This window comes from Macaca thibetana, chromosome 11 (assembly GCF_024542745.1).
Source record: "Macaca thibetana thibetana isolate TM-01 chromosome 11, ASM2454274v1, whole genome shotgun sequence".
In the NCBI taxonomy this organism is placed as follows: domain Eukaryota; kingdom Metazoa; phylum Chordata; class Mammalia; order Primates; family Cercopithecidae; genus Macaca; species Macaca thibetana.
In genome coordinates this window covers 15,055,983-15,078,895 of record NC_065588.1, presented here as the reverse complement: position 1 = coordinate 15,078,895, position 22,913 = coordinate 15,055,983, and the positions used below count along the sequence as shown (strand labels likewise).

The following is a 22,913-nucleotide window of genomic DNA, read 5'->3' as shown; positions in this document are numbered from 1 at the left end:
TCTCCCAGTTCATTGTCCTTTGATGTCCTAGAGAGTGATTTCTGTTTTTGTCTTCAGGGCTGCTTCTTCCTAACTCTTCTTTCATTTGTGTTTTTCCTTTAATGGCAAAGGCAAGGACTTTAGTGTTGCCAGTTCAAAAAAAAAAATTATAAAATCAAAATTCAGTAAATAAAGCTGAATTTCATGGAACAGCAAAAAAGAAAAAGAAATCTGACTGGAGCCAGGAAAATTCCTCAAAGAGACAAAATGCCTAGCCATCTGAAAAAGAGTTAGTTAAAGGATAAGCAAGGACAGAAAGAGACGGAGGTAGAATTGATAGGGAAATATATTACACTTACTACCTCTGTGCCGTTATTTTAGTCACAGAAATACCATGTGATGGGGATAACTATTTTGGTATATTCTCTGGCAAATACACTTTTCTGAGAAGCTTCTCCCCACAGTAATTCTCAGCAGCTCTGCCAATGTTCCTCTCCTGCATTCCCTGACTAAATTCAGAATTATCTGAGCTGGTCATTAGCACCTTTCTTGATGCTTTGGAAACAGAGATACTCCTGAGTGCCCATAAGAAAGGTCAACCCAGTGAGAAAGCTCATCACTTAGTCTCCTTTAAGGCCAGCTGGCTGCCTACCAATTTTTTAAATAAAAGGAGCCACTATTAAATTTGTGTTCAAAGAGCATACTTGATGCATGAGGATAGAGCCCATATCTGTATTTTTCTCTACTGCATTTCCAGCCTAGAGTTGACACGCAGTAGATGCTCAGTACACTTGTTGGCTAGATAGATAACTGGATGGATGGATGGATGGATGGATGGGAGAATTATGAAATCATGAAGCTCCTTCTGGCCCTGACAGGCATGGTCATTCTTCTCTTTTCTGCCTGAGAGTAGGTGGAATAGGAGATCTGTATTACTCCATGGCTTCTCTTGCTTCAGTTCCCACGTTGCCAACCTCGCATGAGGAGATTCCTATACATTTTTAAAAACTGGCAATCATATCACTGTCTCATATTTCTGTTATCACTTCTGGGAGTATCTTAAAATATTCTCTCCTCTGAATAACACTTCTCTTTTGTTAAGGGAAAATGTCTATATAAATGTCTTTCATAATTATCTAAAATCTAACTAGAATTTAGAGTTTCATGTGGTCTCGTCTTGACAAGATATCCCAATTAAGAAAATGCAAACTAGCTGGCAAAATTAATTTGTTTAAATTTCAATATTTTCTGAAAATTTTCAGACAGTGTTCTGCAATCTCAAACAATGCTATTCCTAACCAAAGCAGCTTTTATGTCTCTGTTCCCATGTCTTGCTTTTAATATGTCTCACCTTCTCCAACTGCCTCCGTTTTTCTCTGTCACTCAGTCTCTACCTAAAACTCACCCAGCAAACCAAATTGGTAAGCCTCTTCTCATTTCCCCGTCTCCGTTTTTTTTTTTTCCTACCTCCATTCTTTTCTTCTGTCTTCTCTCAGATTAGTCAATCTTGGTCCTTTCTAATGCAAAGCTGCCATCCCTGCTTTATGAGTTAGTCCAAGTCCTCATCATAAAAACATATGACTGGAGTTGGCATTCACAAAGTTGTCTTTGAAATGGGGAGTAAGGTGACAGAAGAGAAAAAGAAGGGCTCTGGATTCTCACACATGTTAATAATTTTTGCAGATCATATATAAATGGGATTTTGCAGAGAAGAACCTAGAAAGAAATGGAGAGAAATAGACAGGAAAGGCAGATGAAGGAACGAAGAGACACAGCTCCCAAAAGAAAGTTAGCCTTACAAAAACCAAGACGATAAAAAGAAATGCTTAAGTTTAGGGAATCCAGTGGAAGCAGTGATTTAAGGTGAACAAAAAGTGAAGCTTAAGTTGAAATGAGAAGTGTAGGATTTTCAAGTTTAGTTTCTGGGAGTGTAAAAATAACCTAACAATTGTGATGTCAGAGGCTGAAAGATTATAGTTGTCATTTGACCTTGGGGATAGAGGAAACATCTATAACTTGGCTGGAAAAGACAGAGCTAATTTACATTGCAAAGCACATACTTATAGCAGGAAAATGGGAAGATTTCTCTTTAATTCTGGAGATGGAGTGGGGACGGGAAGAGTAGACTACTCATTTTAAGGGTGAAACATTGGAACTCAGCTTGTTTGATGTTATATTAATTGGGGATTAATTACTAAGCTAAGTACATGCAAAACTTTTATCTATGGCTAGTTTGTTCCCCAAAAATCATGCAATGTAGTGAACTGGCTTTCGCACTTTAAATTATTCATTGATCGTATAATGATTCAGGTGATTCATCTTGCAAGATTGACATTGAAACTAACACTCAGAGTAGGTTGTGGTTTAAAGAGCGGAACAACTGCCAATCTCGTTAGTGGAAATTGTGAAGGTTGAATTTATCAAGTATGAACATATATGGTCTTCTTTCTGAGATTTTCTTTAAGATTTTCTCACAGAGAATCTATTTCTTAGGTTTTGGAGGGAAAACTTGAATTTTATTGATCCCTCAGAACTCAATCTTTCAGATTTCAAAGTAGCTATTTCTTTTAATGGGGACTCTATTAATATTTATAAAAGCTCTTCACAGGACGGAGGGTGGGAGGGAAACTCCATCCCAATAAGACAAAAAAAATGAAGCGTGAGGCTCCATCAAGTTCATCACTGCTCCTTGAAATAATCAGTATTGAAAGATAACATCCACCGCACCCCCAACCCAGCCCTATTGCTGTTGCAGTTCAAGAGTCAGAGGTCCCGAAGCTGTAGCTCTTCTACAATCTGCTGCTCTGTGACTCAAGTCTGTCGTCTGCAAAGAAAACTATTGGGTTCCCAAGCAACAGAGGCACATCTGGTAGGACAGATTTTGTGATTGCAAAAGAAGGGGAAAAAAAGGAATTAAAAAAAAGAGAGCTCTCTATACAAGATAACCAGCGGCATCAAACTGAAATCCTCCTGTGGGAAACTAAGCTAGTACTTCTGGGCCTGATGGTGCAGTGAAAACTTATGCTTGAGGATACATTACAGTGAAAGAGCAAAGTGAATAGTGAGTAGCTATTACTTACTTCCTTAGGGAGGTGCCTTGTTTGTCTGTACATCCCCCACAACACCTAGCACATCTGCCACTCACTAAAAAGTCTATCGAGTTACTTAATTATCGAGATAATGCCCTCGGGAATAAGAGAACAGTGTCCGCTTATCCTTGTTGCACTTTCCACCACTGATTCGCTGCCTAAGAGAGGACTAGGTCACAGGCTTGAACGAACGTCACAAAACTGAATGGGCAAGTTACAACGGTGTCGATTAAGGAAACAGAACTCATGGGCCATTGGATATCTCCACCCTGCTGAACCCTTGGAAAAATGCCAAAGATGCATATGCCCAGTCAAATGCCTGATTAGTCTGGGATTGATAGATTTGTCTAGGATTTACTGGGAAGATGTCTAAATCATAATCAGCATAGAAAGTGAAGTCCTCCTTGAAGAAGAGGCAAAGGTTAAAAAGAAGAAAAGAAAAGAAAGTGAAGTCCTTTCTCCCCACCAAAACCTCTCATCAATCAATCAGGGTAACAAATAGAACACTAGGGCTCTGTGTGTGGACCAAACCCAAAAGGCCTGGCCAGGAGGGTAGATCATGTGTTCGTGGCAACTCCCTCTGTGGGCTTTTGTCCAGGTCTGTCCCCAAGCATACGATGGCCACAACTTCTGCACCAGAGCAGCATCCTGCTGTAGCACAGTCAGGTCCAGGAGTGAGGGAAAACTGCCCACTCAGAGTAGATAATATCTGGAAGGAATGACTGTTCGGGAAAAGTTCCAATGCTAGTTCAGTGCCAACCCTTCCCCACCTTCTCCAGCCCTCTCCCACTGGTTCTTCCCCTCCCAACTGCTCTGGTTCTTATAAAAACCTCACAGCCTTCCACTAACATCCTGTAGGAGCCTCTCTCCCTACTGCTGCTACACAAGACCCTGAGACTGACCTGCAGGACGAGACCATGAAGAGCCTGGTCCTTCTCGCCATCCTGGCCGCCTTAGTGGTGGTAACTTCGTGTTATGGTGAGAAACGTTTCTACCGTTTCTCTGTATTTACTTTTCTGCCTCTGACTTTGGCTTACTTCTATTTTTCCTCTCCCTCCTCCTCTTCTTCCCCCTTTCTCTGTTATAATCTTAAAGTACCATTACTTTCACATTTCCCAGTCTCCACGGAAACTGATCTGTTCTATTAAGTCTTTTTTATATCCTAAATATCCAGAGTCTTCTGCAACTTAACAGGCAAACCCGTTCAGTGGTAAGTCTCTATATATCTAGAAACTCAGATCTTTCAGAAAGAAGATATCAAATTCCCAGCCCCCTGCATCCTCGTTTTTAAGGATATTTATTTAGACTTTGGTATCAACGGGTTAAGGGCATTGTTTAAACCACTTGCCTTTGAGAAAATCAATTTTCATGTGAAGTATTAAGTATAGCCCTTTCTAGGGACTGGACAATATCATGAACTTATGATGTTTGTTCAGTTAATGAATTTTAAAATAAAGTTTTACATCAAAACAATTTTAGAAAATAATCATTTTCGTAACTTCTGTTGTCAGAAAATAAATTTTGCCTGTTTCCTATATGTTGTTAAATATACCTACATTTGTTCAAAGCTTATAAAAGGAAATCTGAAGCAAAGTTATTTACTTATTTCAGTCTTTTGCTTCAATTATGTGAATATTTTCAGTTTTTAAATTTAAATCACATTAACAAACAAAGATTATGCTTCTCACTCTTATACTCACAAATTTTCTATATCAGAGGATTTGATTTCTTCACCTTCTTTTTAACTTTTGAAAAAAATTCACTTGCTGGCAAATATTAATAGAAGCCTCTTATTCCAAAATGTACCTGCCGTGCTCAGGAGAGTGGCAGAAAGAAGAAAACTTCTACTTTGATATTGTTTCAGTTCTCTCTCTGAACTGGCATCATGCCCAGGGTGAGCTGTCAGCTGGAGCCAGTGGTTTCTGTGGCTGCCAATTTTACACAGGTTCTTAAGAGGCTTTCGGAACCCTCTTAGAAACCTGTCCTGGTAAGCCCAGCAGAGCAGCTGCCCTGTAGTTCTCTTGCCTGGAGAAACCTGGCTGTCTTCTGGATCCTTCTTAATCCTCTTTGACCCTGTTCTCAAACAGCCTCTGAATAATCCAGAGAAGAAGGTTCTCTGGAGACTTCTGTACAGCACTTAAAGTGTCTTATTTTGCTTGTCTGAAGACGTCATAGCCCTTGGGAAATTTTAGTTGAAAATGGCCACTCCCTCCTTCAACATCAGAGAAACTAAAATACAGAGATATCCACAGCAAGGCCAGAGCTAGAGAAAAACCTCACAAATCCCAAATTCCTGAAATTTGTAATAACCACACTGCCAAATATATTCTTCACATTTTTACACTCTTTCCTCTCCTTCCATCCCTATATTTAAACTATTACAGTGTCTAAACTGATAAATAATGACATAAGGAATCATTGCTAAGCAGTGATATAACGAATTTTTTTTTAATTCCAGAATCGCATGAAAGCATGGAATCTTATGAACTTTGTAAGTGTATATTTAAATTCTTTATTTAAATCTCTTGCATTAAAGAACCTCTCCCTATTTTTAAATAAACAAGATGGTAAGATATATAACAGGGAGGGAAAAGGGGGCCTCTTTTGAAAAACTAAAGTTTTAAATCTAATGACTATAAAAATTGCCAAAGGAGCAATTTTTTAAGCTTGAAGTAGTGCAATATGGGATTTAAGCTACAGGCAACATATTCAGAAGCCATAAAATCTCATTTGGAAATTTTAAATTGGCACCATGTCAACTGCACAGATGGAAAACGAGGAGTAATGACAAATGGTAAAGCACAGAGTTGGACGCCAAGTCAGCTGGGAGACCACAGGCGCCACGTTAAGCTGAGTGCTGTTTTGTTTTTTTGGGTTTTTGGCTTTTTTGCTTTTTTTGTTTTTGTTTTTGAGATGCACTCTGTCGCCCAGGCTGGAGTGCAGTGGTGTGATCTCGGCTCACTGCAAGCTCCACCTCCCAGGTTCAGGCAATTATCATGCCTCAGCCTCCCGAGTAGCTGGTGCATGACAACATGCCTGGCTAATTTTTGTATTTTTAGTAGAGACAGGGTTTCACCATGTTTTCCAGGCTGGTCTCGAACTCCTGACTTCAAGTGATCCACTCACCACAGCCTCCCAAAGTGCTGGGATTACAGGCGTGAGCCACCATACCCAGCCAGCTGAATGCTATTGAATAGCTGGATTTATAAAAGACTGAGCATAGGAGGAAATGGCACATCACTCTTGTTTTTAATTTATTCATTATTTTTATAGTGTTTAAACTGTTCATGTACCGGCAATCTAGAGTTATGCTTCATAAATCCTCAGGACAGAGAATTTCTCCTCAAAAGGAATTTAAAACCTACCAAGTAGAAATACAGAAATTAAGAAAAGGAAAGTGATCGTCCAAAGGCAAAACCAACAAAGTCCATATGACAAGTCTCTAAGACACATAGATTGATTACTGATTTCATTTGATCAGGAAGTTAATGAAATCTACTTTATATCCTCCTTTCATTTTTGTCAATCTCTGTTTATATGAGTTGCAGAAATTAAGGCACTTACAAATATATTTGGGTCAAAGAATATTCATGGAAATATTTTCAGCTATGTATCACTAAAACTGCATTTATTTATTTTCTGTTCTAAGATCCCTTCATTAACAGGAGAAATGCAAATACCTTCATATCCCCTCAGCAGAGATGGAGAGCTAAAGTCCAAGAAAGGTCAGTGACAAACTTCATGAGGAGCGCTCATTTTTCCCAGTGTAGATCACAGATCTGAATTGGAGTGGGAAACAGGTTTTTCATTATATACATTATTCCTAATTGTACTTTAAAATCAAAAACTTAAAAACAATATACAGAAAACAACTGAATTATTAGAAAACTATTTGGGGAAAGAGCTGGAAAGGAGAGGGAAGGAGGAGAGAAAGGAGGACAGAAAGAAAACTTCTATTGTCATTAAAAAAAAAAAAAAAAAATCCGCTGTTCTGCCTTCCCTCCCTGGTTTTTTTGGTTGGTTGGTTGGTTGGTTTTTCTGAGACAGAGTCTCACTCTGTTGACCAGGCTGGATTGTAGTGGCACTATCTCGTGCCTCAGCCTCCCAGGTAGCTGGGATTACAGGCACGTGCTACCATGTCCAGCTCTTTTTGTATTTTTAGTAAAGACGGGGTTTCGTCATGTTGGCAGGGCTGATCTTGAACTTCTGACCTCAAGCAATCCGCCCGCCTCAGCCTCCCAAAATGCTGGGATTACAGGCCTGAGCCACCACACCCGGCCTCTCCCTGTTCCTTAAATATCTCTTAATATAGGTGGGCATGGAGAGAAAGTCTCTCCAATATTTTCTTCTACTTTTCCATTTTCTTATTTTTCCACTTTATGTTTCTCAATTTTGGCCTCTTTTTCCACTTTCTAGGATCCGAGAACGCTCTAAGCCTGTCCACGAGCTCAACAGGGAAGCCTGTGATGACTACAGACTTTGCGAACGCTATGCCATGGTTTATGGATACAACGCTGCCTATAATCGCTACTTCAGGGAGCGCCGAGGGGCCAAATGAGATTGGGGGAAGAAAAAATCTCGCTTTTTCTGGAGTCTGGCACCTGATTTTGTATCCCCTTGTAGCAGCATTACTGAAATACATAGACTCATATACAATGCTTGTTTCCTGTATATTCTCTTGTCTGGCTGCACCCCTTTTTCCCACCCCCACATTGATAAGTAATGAAAATGCACTGCAGTGAGGGTCAAAGGAGAGTCAACATATGTGATTGTTCCATAATAAACTTCTGTTGTGATACTTTCACTTGTAAATCTGGTTTCTTTTGGGAAAATACTGAGATATTTAAATCATGGCCCACCTTACCCAAAATAGGAGATTCTTTTCATCTCATATCTAGTATTGATTAGAAAAATAACTACATGAAAAGACGGAAGTTTGGAAAGCACTCACCCAGCCATAAATTCTCTAAACCCTCTCTACTTTGGAATCCGTGAATGGAATCTGGTATGTTTTTTCCAGGACTTTCCCGTTTCCTATTTCACAATTTCAAATTGTGGCAAATACAGGGCTCACTTCATTTGTTTTTTCATCTCTTATGCATCAAAGTCAAAAACGTTTCTGAATCAAGATAATCTAGAAGAAGAGAAAAAAGGAGGGAAAGGAAAAGAGAAAACAAAAGGGACAAATAAAAAACAATTGGCAAAAACTGTCAATAATATAGACCTAACTATATCAATAATCACATTATATGTAAATAGTCTAAACAATTCAATTATTTTTTACTTCTACATATGTTATATTTTTACTTCTACATTTGCTATAGGTTCCACGCTACATGTTTATTATTCATGCTTTAAATAATTTTAATAATTTCTTTTAAAGTTTAGATAATAAGAAAATATCCCAGGCCAGGCACAGTGGCCCACACCTGTAATCTCAGTAGCCATGACCATACCAATGCACTCCAGCCTGGGAAACAGAGTGAGACTCTGTCTCTACAGAAAAATAGAAAAAAAAAGAAAGAAAAGATCTCATATATTTACCCATGTAGTTTTCATTTCCTGTTTTCTTCACTCTTCTTTCCATCTGGTGTCATTTCCTTTCTGCCTGAGAACTTCCTTTAACATTTCTTATAGTTCAGGTCTGCAGGATTCTTTACGTTTTGTATGCTTGTTTTTATTCTTGGAAGATATTTTCACTGTATATTGAATCCCAAGTTGCCATGTTTCTTTTAATTATTTTAAGATATTCCACCAAATTCTAGCTTGCACAGTTTTTTGATATAAAATTCGTTGTAATTCTTATCTTTGTTCCACTGTATATACTGCGTCTTTTATCTCTGGCAGCTTCTAACATTTTTCTCTTTATTAGTGCTTTCGACCAAATTGATTCACACCTATCTTGATTTTTATTATTTTTCTTGTTCTTGAGGCTTATTGACCTTCTTGGATTGCATAAAATCAGAAAAATTTTCAGCCATTATTTTTTCAAATACTTCCATCCCTCACTCCTCTCCTTTAGAGGGTCCAATGACATGCACATTTGACCACTTGAAGTAATCCAACTCTCTGATGTTATTTCAATTTTTACAAAATGCTTTTCTCTATGTGTTTTATTTTTGACACTTTCTATTAACGTGTCATCAGGTTCATTAACCTTTTCTTTGGCAATATCTAATCTACTATTAATTTCATCTAGTGTATTTTTCATCCCAGACATTGTGGTTTTAATCAGCAGAAGTTTGATCTGGATGTTTTCATATCTTCCATACCTCTGCTTACCTTTTTAAATGTCTTTGATACATTTAAATTATTACAATAGCTATTTTAACATAATGTCAGTTATGGGTTGGTTTGATTGGTTGATTATTCTACTTATGAATCACAATTTTCTACTTTTCTGCATTCTTGCTTAATTTTATTTGATGCCAGACATTGTAAATTTTACCTTTTTGTGTACTGGATATTCTTCTATTTCTGTATGTGCTCCTGAGCTTTGCTTTGGGATTCAGTTAAATCATGTTAAATCATGGATAAAATTAATCAGTATTTAATCTAAGGCTTCAGTTAAATTCAGTTAAATCATGGATAAAATTAATCAGTATTTAATCTAAGGCTAATTATTTCCCTACACTGAGGCAAGACCTTTCTGAGTACTGCGCCCAATGTCCCATGACAATAATCGTAGCCCTGAGTTAACAGCAGCCACTGTTTCCTCTATTCCTCTTAAATGGTAATCTCCCCACACACAAATGCCAATCAGTCCTCTATGTGTACATGAGAGTGCCCTCCACTGATATCCAGGGATCCCTCTCACTCTCTCCTTTGCTGTATTTTGCCATGTGAAATATAGTCACTATGTTTTTCTAGAATTCTCAACTCCATCTCAATTCAAAATGTCCACTGGACTCCACCTTGGTTCCCTCTCCCTAAGCCATGGCCTAGAAACTCCCTTAAAGCAATAGGCTGGAGAAGTCATAGGACTTACTCTGTTTTCCATCTCATAGCAATAGCCATCTTTAATTGCCTCATGTCCAGGGTCTTGAAAGCCATTTTTTCATATGTATTGCCTGTGTCTTTAGTTGTTTCTGAAGAGAAGGTAAATCCCCCCTCTTTCTCAGATGGAGCCTTAGTTCCGTAGACTCCATCTTAGCCAAAAGTCCATTAAAACAGGCAGGACTATTTAAATGGTGATCCCAGCCTCAGAGTTCACCAGTAAAATTGGCTCAGACATATACTGCAGTTACATCACAGTTCAAATGCTCACTCTGGCTAGCCGTACTTTCCTCACCCCTCTCATGTATTGTTCCCCAATAAACCACCCGCACACAAATCTCTAAATCTTAGAGTCGGCTTCCTAGGGAACCAAATCTGTGACAGTCATTCAGGTGGTAAATAGTGAATAGTCAGCCAGCATCTTCTAGCTCCAGAATCTTCTTGCTCCAGCTTGTTTTATTCATTATGTAACACTAGTTTTATAGTTTTTGAGTTGGCAAGAGGTTCAGCAATAATCTATTTAAATCCCCTAATTTTTCAGTTGAAGAATTTGAGAGCTTAAAATCTAAGTGACTTAAGTGACTGTCCCAAGGGCAGGTAATTCTATTTTCTTGAGCAATTTACTTATAGTGACCTCATAAAATCTAATTCTTTAAGCCAGTTTCTTAAAGAGTTGTGTACAAATAGCCCATATATTTTTACCAGCCTCCCATTGTATAGTTACACTTTCCAATCTGATGAAGATGTTTTTAATGTAGTTTCTACCTTAGTCAAAATTTTATCTATCTACCATCTCAGCTCTATAATTTCTTTTTTTGATATATCCTTGTCTTTCAGAATTAAGACACACAAAATAGCATGTTACAGGTCTTACTCTCTTCCCCTTTTCTCATCTTGGTAAGGTTTTTCCGTAGATTAATTTAGCCTGAGAACCAAAGTGTTTAACATAAGCAGATTACTCTGCCACCACCCATAAAAGCAATTTGCATCGTAGAAGAGTGTCTAAGAATAAGTACTTTGTAGCTAGGTCTCCCAGTTTTCAATGCCAGCTCCACCACTGAGAATGTGTCAATCTTGGGCAAGTAAAGTAATCTCACTGGGCCTCAATTCCCTTATCTGTAAAATAAGATTATTCTAGTACCTACCTTAGAGTTGCTGTGAACATTAAACAAGTTAATATATGTAAAGTGCACAAAACACTGCCTGGCATGTAGTAAGTGCTCAATAGTTGTTAGCTATTTCTATTGTATTGTACTATTATTACTATGGTCTGGATATTAAAAATGGCAAGACAATGACTCTTTGGAGACTCACACTTATACCTCAAGTATCTATAATTCTCTATGAAGAGCAGTCTGCAGGATTCATAGCCAAACGCTGTAAAGAGCACTGGCTAGTTTGTACTCACTTCACTCTTCCTGTCCTCCACAAGGCCATGGCTACCTATGTTGAGCAGCATGCAGTTTCAAAAAAGACTAGAAAATTAATTATCTTCATTTTTGTACTCACCTGGGTTTGAAATTTTTGTAGCTAAAGTAATTCATACTAGAAAGGAGCTAAACTTACATTCTTACATAGTAGTACTAGTGGAAGAAGTAGTAGTAGTAGTAGTAGTAGTAGTAGTAGTAGTAATAGTAGTAATAGTATATGCAAGCACCATGTACCCTTACCCTTTCAATGGAGGGAATCTGTAGGTAATCTGTTGCTATGTGTACCTTAAGTTCTTGATGTCCTAATTATCCATCATTAGTAGCCTTCCCATCAGTTCTTCAATTTTAATGCTTCGTTGTCATAATACAGAACTCTAATGAGAGTGAATTCTATCCTAAATTCATGTTGACTTGGAACCCTGAAGCTTTGCCTCTATTGCCTCTGCTTTGCCTCTATTTGCCTCTGTTTATGAACTAGGGTTCTATTTTATCCTAGGTGGCCCTCCTCTGGAACCCAGACATTGCTACCCATCTGATTATTCCTAGATATACCTTCTGCCATGTCCCTTCCACCAGTAAGTATCCCTGGCCATGGATGTCAGTCCACAACAAAACAGATTAATCTACTCTGCTTCACTGGCAAGAATGAGACACCGTAATCCAGGATGTGTTACATACCCTAAACTACCAAGCATTGCACAGGGCTGTGTCCCCAATAGGTAGACTATATGTGTCCAACAATAATGTGTGGAAGCAGGAGTGACCTTACTTGTCATCATTTGTAAACCACATGAGGAATTTATATTTTAAATTCCTATAATTCTAACCTATAGGCCTGGAAATTGTGGTTTAGGAAGAGGAAATATTTTCACCATGAAACATAGGAAGAGTCTCATTTACGTTCTAAAGCTTCACAGTAACTTCAGGCTCTTCATGCAAGGCGGCAAATGAAGGAGTCATCTTCCTAACAGGGGTAATGGACTTCAGGACAAGGTAGGGCTTCCTAACAGGGGTAATTGATGTCGGGAGAAGGTCATTTCATCAGGAGAAGGTAGGGCTTCTGTTACACAATCTAAGGAGGGAAAGTGAATCTGATATCACTGAAACATCTCTTGATATGCCTGTGCCCAATCATGATACTAAATGGACAGATGTATCAGCCATGATCTAGAAGAGCATAGTGCAGGAGCTCCAACTCTCAAGAAGGGAGCTCTAACTCCCTTACCAGTTAGACATCAAGACCACCAGATATGCTATGAGTGAGCGAAATCTAGAATGGGTAGTTTTTAAGAGGGAAACAATGAGTATTAGCAGCGGCCTTGCAACTATCTGTACCAACACAGGCTATAGTTAATCCCACTAACCTTCATACGTGTTCTGGCTTGACCCTACAAATGAATTAGACCTCAAACAGGAGAATATACCAAAGGATCAATTATGCAGCTGGGAAAGATGAGATAGTCAGCACACTAAAACTGGGAAATATATTTGCATAAAACAACCACAGTATCCAGGAAAGTAGGACTAGAACCTCTCTATTAGACCAATCAGAATCTTGAAGAAGCTGTTCCTAAAACAGTTTGCATGAAACAAGTTCAAGCATGATGGGTGGGTGTAATGAATGATGTGGTGCATTGCCCAGATCCCTTCAGGACTGAAGCACTCATTTTCTCAGCTGCCTGAGTCTCTTTCCTAAAACTGCTCTTAGCTGAAGAAAGTCATCTTGCCCCAGTTTGCATCTCTCTCCAGAAGCAGCCCATATCCAAAAACTGGTCAATGCAGGGATATAAACACCTAGCCCTCTTCCCCTGACATTGACATTTTTCAGTCTTGTGATTGCATCTTTCTTATCTCCCCTTCCCTTGCCAGCTCCATGTTGAAAAGCCAGGATCTATCATGACTTAACTGCTCAGTTTGTGACTGTACACATTCTGAGTAATGGGAAAGCAGAAGTAGGACATAGGAACCTCTCTTGGTGGTCTCTGAATTCATCCTAGGACTGAAATTGGCCCCAATATTTCTGAATTTAAAATGAAACCCCTGGTCCATCCTCCAGAATGTTAAAACCAGGGACTACATTATGAGATTCATCTATTAATTCCTTTAAAGAAATGAGCTGGGTGACCTGTTGGGGGATTTTTCCATCTCTAATTTTTCTGAATTCAGGCATTGAAAGCTAACCAACAATTAAGAAAGCCAGAAACGTAAGTCATCTGGGGTTGTTCAAACATGAGGTTAAGCTTTGAAAAATACTGTTCAAGAAATGTGCTCTTTGCTCATTTGGTTAATACAGGAGGCTTTTATGTTGTTTGCCTAGAAACCCTCTCACTCCTTTACTTTGGGTAGAGCAATACATGAAATTTGTCCCTACCCATTTCATCTAAGGATAATGACTACTCCTTGTGACCACAAACCTATAATAAATAAAGTAGGAAAATAATTTGTGTACATTGATGTTTTTAAGCATTCTGAGAGAGAATTTTCCTCCTTATGAGGAGTCTTGGAAAGGCCTAAAAGATAATAATTTTGTATTATAAAAGTATTCCAAGAAAATCATAAATGTTGGTACTTACTCCTAGGAGTGAATTAGACTTCAAACATGAGAGTATACCAAAGAAGAAATTATAGAGCTGAAAAAGAGGAGATAATTTTTTCACTATCCTGGTTAATACATTTCTATAGAACAGCCACAGGATCCAGAAAGATGGGTCTAGAACTACAAAGTTTACTAGAAGCATATGGGCAATCTGCACCCATCTCTTTGAAAACATAAAAGAGAATTGGAAAAAATATAAAGCAAATTTAGTTCAATGTTCCACAAACAAGTATTCTAAGTGATAATACTCCAGTCAGTGTGCTGCCAAAATTGTTCTATGCCCAGACAAGTTCTATTGTCTTTATACAGCTCCTCTTAGAAATACATATATAATATATGTTTAATATACTAAATGTAATATATCAAACCTTCTGTGTGGTCCATCAGTAAAGGAATTTGTTTGAGACTGTTGAGCATAGGGGTTTGCAAGATACTTTGACAATATAATGTTGTTTTCAGGGGGGCATTGACCAAAATCTTGCAGAACACTATTTAGAACCATTAATCAAGCCCAGCCTCCCACTATTTATTTCTACAGCATTCCTAGCATTCCACATACATGCATGTAACATTTAACAAATATTTATCATATGCCTACTCTATGCCATATGATGTGGCCAATGTAGCAGATGGTCATTCAGTTTGTACTTGCAAACATGTGTTATGAAGCACTCTAGCCCACATGATATCCTAGTTTTTGTATATTGAATCAATTTAAACATTCTGGCCTTACTTCTTCTCTCTCAAACAAAACAGAACGAGTCTATTCTACTCACTCACTTCTCTGCTCTTCTTTTCAGTCTTCCACATTGGATATGTTGCTCAGACATCTTCACACACCCATGCATCTTTTTCTGATTATATCCTAATTTATCAGCGTCTGTCCTGCAGGACCCAATGTGAAGCACAACACATTTTCTAGAGTGCAATTAATTGTGACTGTTCATGATCCAAATCTTGTTGCATCTAAGACTGTATTTGCTTTTCTCATAGTTGCTTCTCACCAATGGCTTTGTTAAAACCTTCAGGTGTTTTTAACATAAAGCACTAGCAAGTCACATCTTTCCCCATGCTGTACTCGTGAGCACATTTTGTCATCTAAATGCAAAGTGTATTTTATCACTATCTAAATGTCATCTTGTTAAAGTCAATAGTTGAGATAATTTCATCATTCATTTTATTAGCTATCTGTTAGAGATATGAATCTCCTGAAAATTTGATGACAATACCTTTGTCTATGCGCCTTTGAATAAAATATGTTGACCAATAGGGATTAGAAACAGATATATCAACAAAAGAGCCGAAAGGGCAGGGTGAGGTAAGGCCTGGGAAGGTAGTGCCAGGGAGAAGTGCTTGGCACTAAAATTCACTTCAAAGTTAGTTGTATTCACTGCTCTTTCACATGCATCCTCATTAGTCTGCTATATCAGAAATCCCATTGCAGATTTAGGAAGTCAATAAATTTGTCACATGCGCTATGTATGGTCAGTCAATTGACCCTACTAGCTCTGTTTCCTTATTCAAAATGCCTAACAACTTTCCAGGTGATGCAAAATGATTAGTTAATATATTACCCAGTATAAAAGCATCTAACTGGACCAAAAAGACAGAAGGTAGAAGAAAACTCATTAAAAGCTTACAGTGAATCAGATGCAGTGTCCTGTATGCAATGCTACTTATAGGACTTCCCAGACCAGGCTTCCTCACTCTTTCCCACTCCAGAGCTTTGAGTCTGTGTTAGGCAGGTTCTATCATGAGCTTTGGCATAGGGGGCCTGACATCAGGTCAGTTGGATATAGACTTATGACAACCAAAAAATAAAAATAAAAAATCTTGTCTAATCATCCAGACTTCCTCATTCTAGTTAAAAAAAAAACAACAACAAACCAAAAACAAACAAACAAACAAAAACAACATAGATACATTAAATTTAGCAGAGTTTATTTGAGCAAAGCAACAGTTCATGAATCAGGCAGCATTCGGAAGCAGTAAAGGTTAAGAAAGCTCCATCCAGCAATATGAGCAAGCAGTATTTATAGACAGAAAAAGGAAGTGACGTGTAGAAATAGCCTGACTGGTGACAGCTCTGCATTTGCCTTATTTGGACATGTCTAAGTAGTTTACAGACCCTGCTTGGCTGAAAGCTCAGCTGCTATGATTGGCCAAAACTCAATTAGTCATGCCAAGAATATACTAACTGCAAGTTACGTTGTAGTGTATTTACATATTAAGTTAGGTTACAGTTTGTTACATATGGAGGCAGCTTTAGGCCAAATTTCATTTAACACTAGTGTCTCTTTTTCTATCTACTCCCTCCCCACCTACAGACCAAAACAAGCTGCCTTAGTCTTCCCAAGGAAATGTCTGCTTTGTAAAAATGGAATTTGGAGAGAACCATGTTGACACAAAGAAGTTGGTGTCAAATAGTGAACCTAAAGCGAGCCCAACAAGCTCTGGAACGATATTCTTTGGAGCATGGGCCTTCAAGTACCTTTCAAATCATATTATAAAGTAGCAACCTAGGCCACAACTCATAAAGAGGTTCTTTGCTGGCTGAACAGCAATCCAGGTTTCTCAACCTGTCAATCAAATGTAAGAGAAAAATACACCCAGACCAACGTGGTTTCTGAGAGATTCCCCAAATGAAGAGAAGCTTGAAGTTTATGTGGACCCCTCAGAATTGCTAGTTCCTGAAGAACCTGCGTTTGTCCAGGACTGGATTGAAGGAGAAGCACGCTAGGCCTAACCACTAGAATGTCAGCAGCAGACTTGGAACTAGAATAGAGATGAAGTGTACATGTGTGTTTGCAATGAGAGAAAGAGGAGACACAATGTCAGTGCAGTATAACCCTCCTCTGACCCAGATCAGTAAACACCCAATTCTTCACACAGACTCTACTCTTAATTCTGCTCTAGCAGCCCCAGATGTATACTGTTAATTTCTTATTTTTAAAAACGTATTTATTTTTAGTGCTGTCACATAGACACTTTATTTCCACTGGTTCTAACTGCATCTATGGGGAGCAGGAACAATATTGTCTGTAGTCAAGAGGTGTGGGAACAAAGTCAGGTAGGTTAAAGTAACTAAAAGCAAAACAAGCACTGGAACTCAAATGTCAACACCTAAACACACCCTTTGCTACTTTTAAAGGTAAGAAGCTTGGAAAGTCTTTTTGCAAAAGGAAGACCAGGGACACACAGCAATGTGTGCAAACTAATCAGACTTGAAATCATATAGAAAAGAGAAGATCCAACCCTAATGCTAGAAAACGTGTTGAGAATGAAAATCTCCTTTGCAGTCATTGTTCATTTTCTAATAAGACTTCCTTGGAAATCACAAAGTCAAAAGTCATAGAAGTAACATTAAGTTCTTTTTAGAATGAAATCGGTCTAAAAAGCATTTTTGAGTGGTAGAGAGTCAGCCTCTTGTCTAGAACAAATTAGTTCCCTTGGATAAAAGTAAATAATTCAATTTTAATTTTGCAAGAGGGAAAAATAAACCTGTGCTTCAAAAATATTTACAGGGTTTTTTTTTATCCTTTGCACTCAGTGACCTGGAAGATGAAAAGAAGGCCCTGAGCCAAACCAAAATATGTCCATGGTTTTCCACAAGCTGGACTGGGTTTGTAAATGTTGCAGTGAGAAAACTTCAAAGTCATAATTTAGCTCTGTGCTGCTTGATATACACATACCTTGCAATTTTAAACAATGACATGATTTATTTCCTTCATGTTAAAAACAGATATTACTTGTAGAGGCTAAAAAAGATCTTGATATAATAAAGTGAATTTTTAGGTATTCAAACTCTAGAATTGGCCCTACACAGTCTACAGTGTTTTTCTAGTATCCATATTCATAAGCCTCTAGGTTTCCAGGATCTTTCATGAGAGGCCACCCCGTAGCACAGTTAGTGTATCTATCAAAGATGCTTTCCTGGCTTTGCTAATGCTGGTACACACAAACCTGGACTTTCAAAAAGAAGTGACAAACTGCCTTCCTTATGGCTTCAACTGCAAAATGACCTGCAGAATAAGTTAGGAAAGGTGGATGCACTAAAATGAAGGCTTCTCGATGTTCCCCATTTGATGGTGACACTCTGCTTTTTTTCCACAAATCATTGGCTGATGTTCCATTAAACATGCACTCTTTGAGAAGGAGGTATTAGAATGGTTACTCTTTCCTGAACGGGCATGAAATGTAAGTCACCTTCATCTCCACTTATGCTTCTCTAAACCTAATCGGGACTGATTTTTAGTATCTCTTTTCATGTCTTCTCCTTGTGCCCCAGTCACTGGAACCAAAGAGGGCCAAAATTGGAAGAGTAGACCCTTTCATTTGTTTAACACTTTCTCACACCACGATCTCATGTAACCTACTTCTCCCCTTTAGAAAGCTTAGGTGCATGTGTCTCTTAAGTTAGTATGGACATATATATATATATGTATGTGTGTGTATATATACACATCCTGCTCATTTCATGGCTCCATTTTACAGAACGGAGATGGACCCTGGAGACCAGGGGCACTGACTGTATCTAGAGGAGAATAAATACAAAAAGGAAAGGGGCTTAAAACTAAGCTCCATGACCAATGGTGAAAGAAATGAATACTATTTGATCTGGAGCAGAGAAGATATGTGTGCCTCAAGGTACAAACCTACAAAGGTCTAACATGTGGAAAGGAAAAAGATATACTACCCTAAGAGTAGAACTAAGAACAAAGGATAAAAATTACAGAGAAGGATTTTGGTTCAACGAATGAAAAATCTAAGAGAGAAGTTCAATTTGAAAATGCCTACTGGAGTAAGCTTATCATCACAGGACATGTTTAAAGAAGGGGAAACACCACCTGACAGGGACAAAGAAAAGAAAAGGGAATTCCTGGAGAGGATGGTCAGGCCAAATGAAACGTCAAACCTTAGAATCCTGTGATTCTTATCTATGCCTAAATAGGAGAAACACACAGAGAGGATACTTCTGTTCATAAAAACAGCTGTTAGTCCCTTCCACCCAGGACAGGGAGAGGGTTAGACAGTATGTTAAGATACAGAAACAGGCTGAAGGAATTTAGGCATTCCAGGAAAGATAGAATGAGCACGTGAGAGTAGGCAAATAAGATGATTGTAACTATGTTAGATGGGTGAGTAGACATAGAAGTAACATTAAGTAAGGAGCAACTGTCTAGCATTTTAAGCGTCCATCCTTACTCTTCCTTAATTTGCACAGATAACACATATTTGAGGTAGGCATATTTAGGGCTTGGCTTTTCTTTTTTGGATAACTGATTTAATTCTTTAGGTCTTATCGAAACCATAGCCCTGAGTTGTGAATTAAATGTGGTCAGAAGCAGGTAGGTAACTAAGAGCTTGACAATAAAGGAAAGAAAGAAGGAGTTTCTATTATTTTCTAAGCATCTCTGTGACTCATAATCTTAAGTGTAATTAAACTAATACAAGCACGTATTACACATTTTATTTTGCTATGGTTTGTGTGATGTACTAGAAAGGAAACTGATGGGGACGGGGCAAAGATAGCCAATTAGAAGCAGCTGCAGTACCTCACTCTCACAAAGAATGAAAGGAGCAAGTGAATACCGCACCTTCGACTGAAATATCCAGGTACGCGCAATGAGGCTGATCAGGAGAACAGCTCGACCCACGGAGAACGTAGAAAAGCAGGGTGGGGTGATAGCCTACCTGAGAGCAACACAGAGCCAACAGAACCTCCAACCCCAGCCACAGGAAGCAGTGAGTGAATGTGTGATCCCAGGAAACCAGACTTCTCCCACAGATCTTTGCAACTCTTGAATCAAGAGATTCCCTTGTGAGCCCACACCATAGGGCCTTCGGTCCGACACACAGAACTGTGTGGAGTCTCAGCAGAGCAGCTGCTCAGGCACACACAGCGACCCAGGAGCTTTACCTACTCTGCCTTTGGGATCCTCGGCAAGGCAGGAGACCCATATATACCCCTAGGAAGGGAGCTGAATCCGGGGGGCCAAACAGTGTCAGTCTGTGGGCCCCATTTCCACGGCACCTCACAAGATAAGATCTACTGGCTTGGATTCCAGCCAGCTACTAGCAACAGGGTGGAACCTGCCTGAGATGGGTCAGAGCCCCAGGGGACAGAGGCCGGCCACCATCTCTGCTATTTGGTCAATTCAGCCATTCCAGCCTATGAGCTTTGGAGAATCCAAATGGTCCAGACAAGGAAAGATCCCCACAACACAGCATAGTTGCTTTGCCAGAATGTGGTCAGATTGCCTCTTTAAGCAGTGTCCCAAAACATTCCTCCTAACTGGGCAGGACCTTCCATCTGGAACCTTTGACCACTTCTGCCCATTTTCTATGGACAGAATTCTGATCTCTCCCTGGGGGAGACATATGGGCCACCACCTTGGTTGTTTGGACAACTAAGCCATTCCAGCCTGCAGGCTGTGGAGAGTACAAGTTGACCAGCACAGAGGCAGCACCCCAGCACAGCAGAGCTGTTTTGTCAAGGTGTAGCCAGACTGCTTCTTCAAACAGGAACCCAATCCACTCCTCCTTGCAGGGCAGATCCTCCCAGTCAGGGTCTCTGGCTACCCTGCTTATATTCTGTGGACAGAGGTGTGATTTCTCCCTGGGATGGGGTGCTCAGGGGGAGGAGCAGGTCACCATCTTTGCTGTTTGAGTGACTCAGCCATTCCAGCCTGCGGGCTTTGGTGAGTCCAAGCTGACAGGACCAGAGATGGTTCCGAGGACTCCATGGCTTGTCTTGTTAAGGTGTGGCCAGACTGCTTCTGTAAAAGGGAGCAGGATCCATTCCTCCTTGCTGGGCGGGGCCTCCCAGCTGGGGCCCCTGGCCACGCTTGCCCATGTTCTATGACCAACAGAGTTCTAATTTCTCCCCAGAATGGGAGTGCCCATGAGATGGGGCAGGCTGCCACCTTTGCTGTTTGGGCATCTCAGCTAGTCTACCCTGTAGGCCTTGGACTGGGGGCAGAAGGGATCCTCAGCACAGCACAGCTGCTCTACCAAAAAGCAGCCAGACTGATTCTTTAAGCAGGTCCCTGATCTCATTCCTAGTGACCCCAACCAGGGTCTCCAACCACCTTGTATAGGCACATTCAGGCAAGCAACAGATTAGTAGCCCCCAGGACAGAGCTCCCAGAAAGAGGGGCAGGCTGCCATCTTTGCTGTTTTGCAGTATTCACTGATGATACCTTCAGGTACTAGAAAAACCGAGGTGACTAGGGTCTGGAATGGACCCCAGCCAAACACAACAGCCCTACAGAACAGTGGCCAGGCTGTTAAAAGAAAAAGAAAAAACAACAATAACAACAACAACAACAGAAAACACAAAAGAACCCATCCAAAGGCGAGCAACCTTAAAGATCAAAAGTACATAAGCCCACAAAGATGAGAAAGTATCAGTGCAAAAACACTGAAAACTCAAAAAGCCAGAGTGCCCCCTTTCCTCCAAATGACTGCAACGCCTCTCCAGCAAGGGTTCAGAACTGGGCTGAGGCTGAGATGGCTGAAATGACAAAAGTAGTCTTCAGAATGTGGAGGAAAACAAGCAAACAAACTTCGCTGAACTAAAGGAGCATGTTGTAACCCAATGCAAAGAAGCTAAGAAACGTGATAAAACAATGCAGGAGTAGACAGTCAAAATAACCAGTACAGAGAGGAACATAATCGACATTACAGAGCTGAAAAACACACTACAAGAACTTCACAATGCAATTCCAAGTGTTAATAGCAGAATAGACCAAGCAGAGGAAAGAATCTCAGAGCTTAAAGACTGTCTTTCTGAAATTACAGACAGACAAGAATAGAGAAAAAGGAATGAACAAAACCTCCAATATGGGATTATGTAAAGAGACTAAATCTATGACTGATTTGGGTACTGAAAAGAGATGGAGAGGCTGGAATCAATTAGGAAAACATACTTCAGGGTATCATCCCAGAGAACTTCTGCAATCTAGCTACACAGGCCAACATTCAAATTCAGGAAATGCAGATAACCCCAGTAAGATACTTTACAAGATAATCCCCAAGACACATAATCATCAGATTCTCCTAAGTCAAAATGAAAGAAAAAAATGTTAAGGGCAGCCAGACAGAATGGCTAGGTCACCTAACAAAAGGAAGCCCATCAGACTAACAGCAGACCTCTCAATAGAAACCCTACAAGCCAGAAGAGATTAGAGGCCAATATTCAACATTCTTAAAGAAAAGAATTTCCGGATTCCATTCCAAGATGGCTGAATAGGAACAGCTCCAGTCTGCAGCTCCCAGCATGCTCAGTGCAGAAGATGGGTGATTCCTGCATTTCCAACTGAGGTATCTGGTTCATCTCATTGGGACTTGTTGGACAGTGGATGCAGCCCATGGAGGGTGAGATGAAGCAGGGTGGGGCATCAACTCACCTGGGAAGTGCAAGGGGTTGGGGGATTTCCCTTTCCTAGCCAAGGGAAGCCATGACAGATGGTACCTGGAAAAACGGGACACTTCTGCCCAAATACTGTGCTTTTCTAATGGTCTTAGCAAATGGCACACCAGGAGATTATATCCCATGCCTGGCTCAGAGGGTCCCACACCCATGGAGCCTTGCTCACTGCTAGTGCAGCAGTCTGAGATTGACCTGCGAGGCAGGAGCCTGGCAGGGGGAGAGGTGTCTGCCATTGCTGAGGCTTGAGTAGATAAACAAAGTGGCCAGGGAAAGCTCGAACTGGGTGGAGACCTCTGCAGCTCAGCAAGGTAGACTCCACCATGGGGGCAGGGCATAGCTTAACAAAAGGCAGCAGAAACTTCTGCAGAATTAAACATCCCTGTCTTGAC

At 39.9% G+C, this 22,913-nt stretch overlaps 1 protein-coding gene and 1 long non-coding RNA gene across 2 annotated transcripts in view; one reads left to right on the top strand and one right to left on the bottom strand.

Annotated features, from left to right (window-relative positions):
• MGP (matrix Gla protein) overlaps positions 1-7,872 on the top strand; it is an 836,939-nt gene extending 829,067 nt beyond the window's left edge. The window contains exons 2-5 of the mRNA XM_050749510.1: positions 3,923-4,046; positions 5,527-5,559; positions 6,718-6,793; positions 7,485-7,872. Coding sequence (XP_050605467.1) covers positions 3,986-4,046; positions 5,527-5,559; positions 6,718-6,793; positions 7,485-7,626 — 312 coding nt within the window. The 5' untranslated portion in view covers positions 3,923-3,985 and the 3' untranslated portion in view covers positions 7,627-7,872. The remainder of the gene's footprint in view (positions 1-3,922; positions 4,047-5,526; positions 5,560-6,717; positions 6,794-7,484) is intronic.
• Positions 6,755-22,913, bottom strand: part of LOC126931365 (uncharacterized) — a 32,273-nt gene continuing 16,114 nt past the window's right edge. Inside the window, exons 2-3 of the long non-coding RNA XR_007717838.1 lie at positions 8,020-8,202; positions 6,755-6,847 (exon numbers count right to left, since the gene is read on the bottom strand). This is a non-coding gene — a long non-coding RNA (uncharacterized LOC126931365). The remainder of the gene's footprint in view (positions 6,848-8,019; positions 8,203-22,913) is intronic.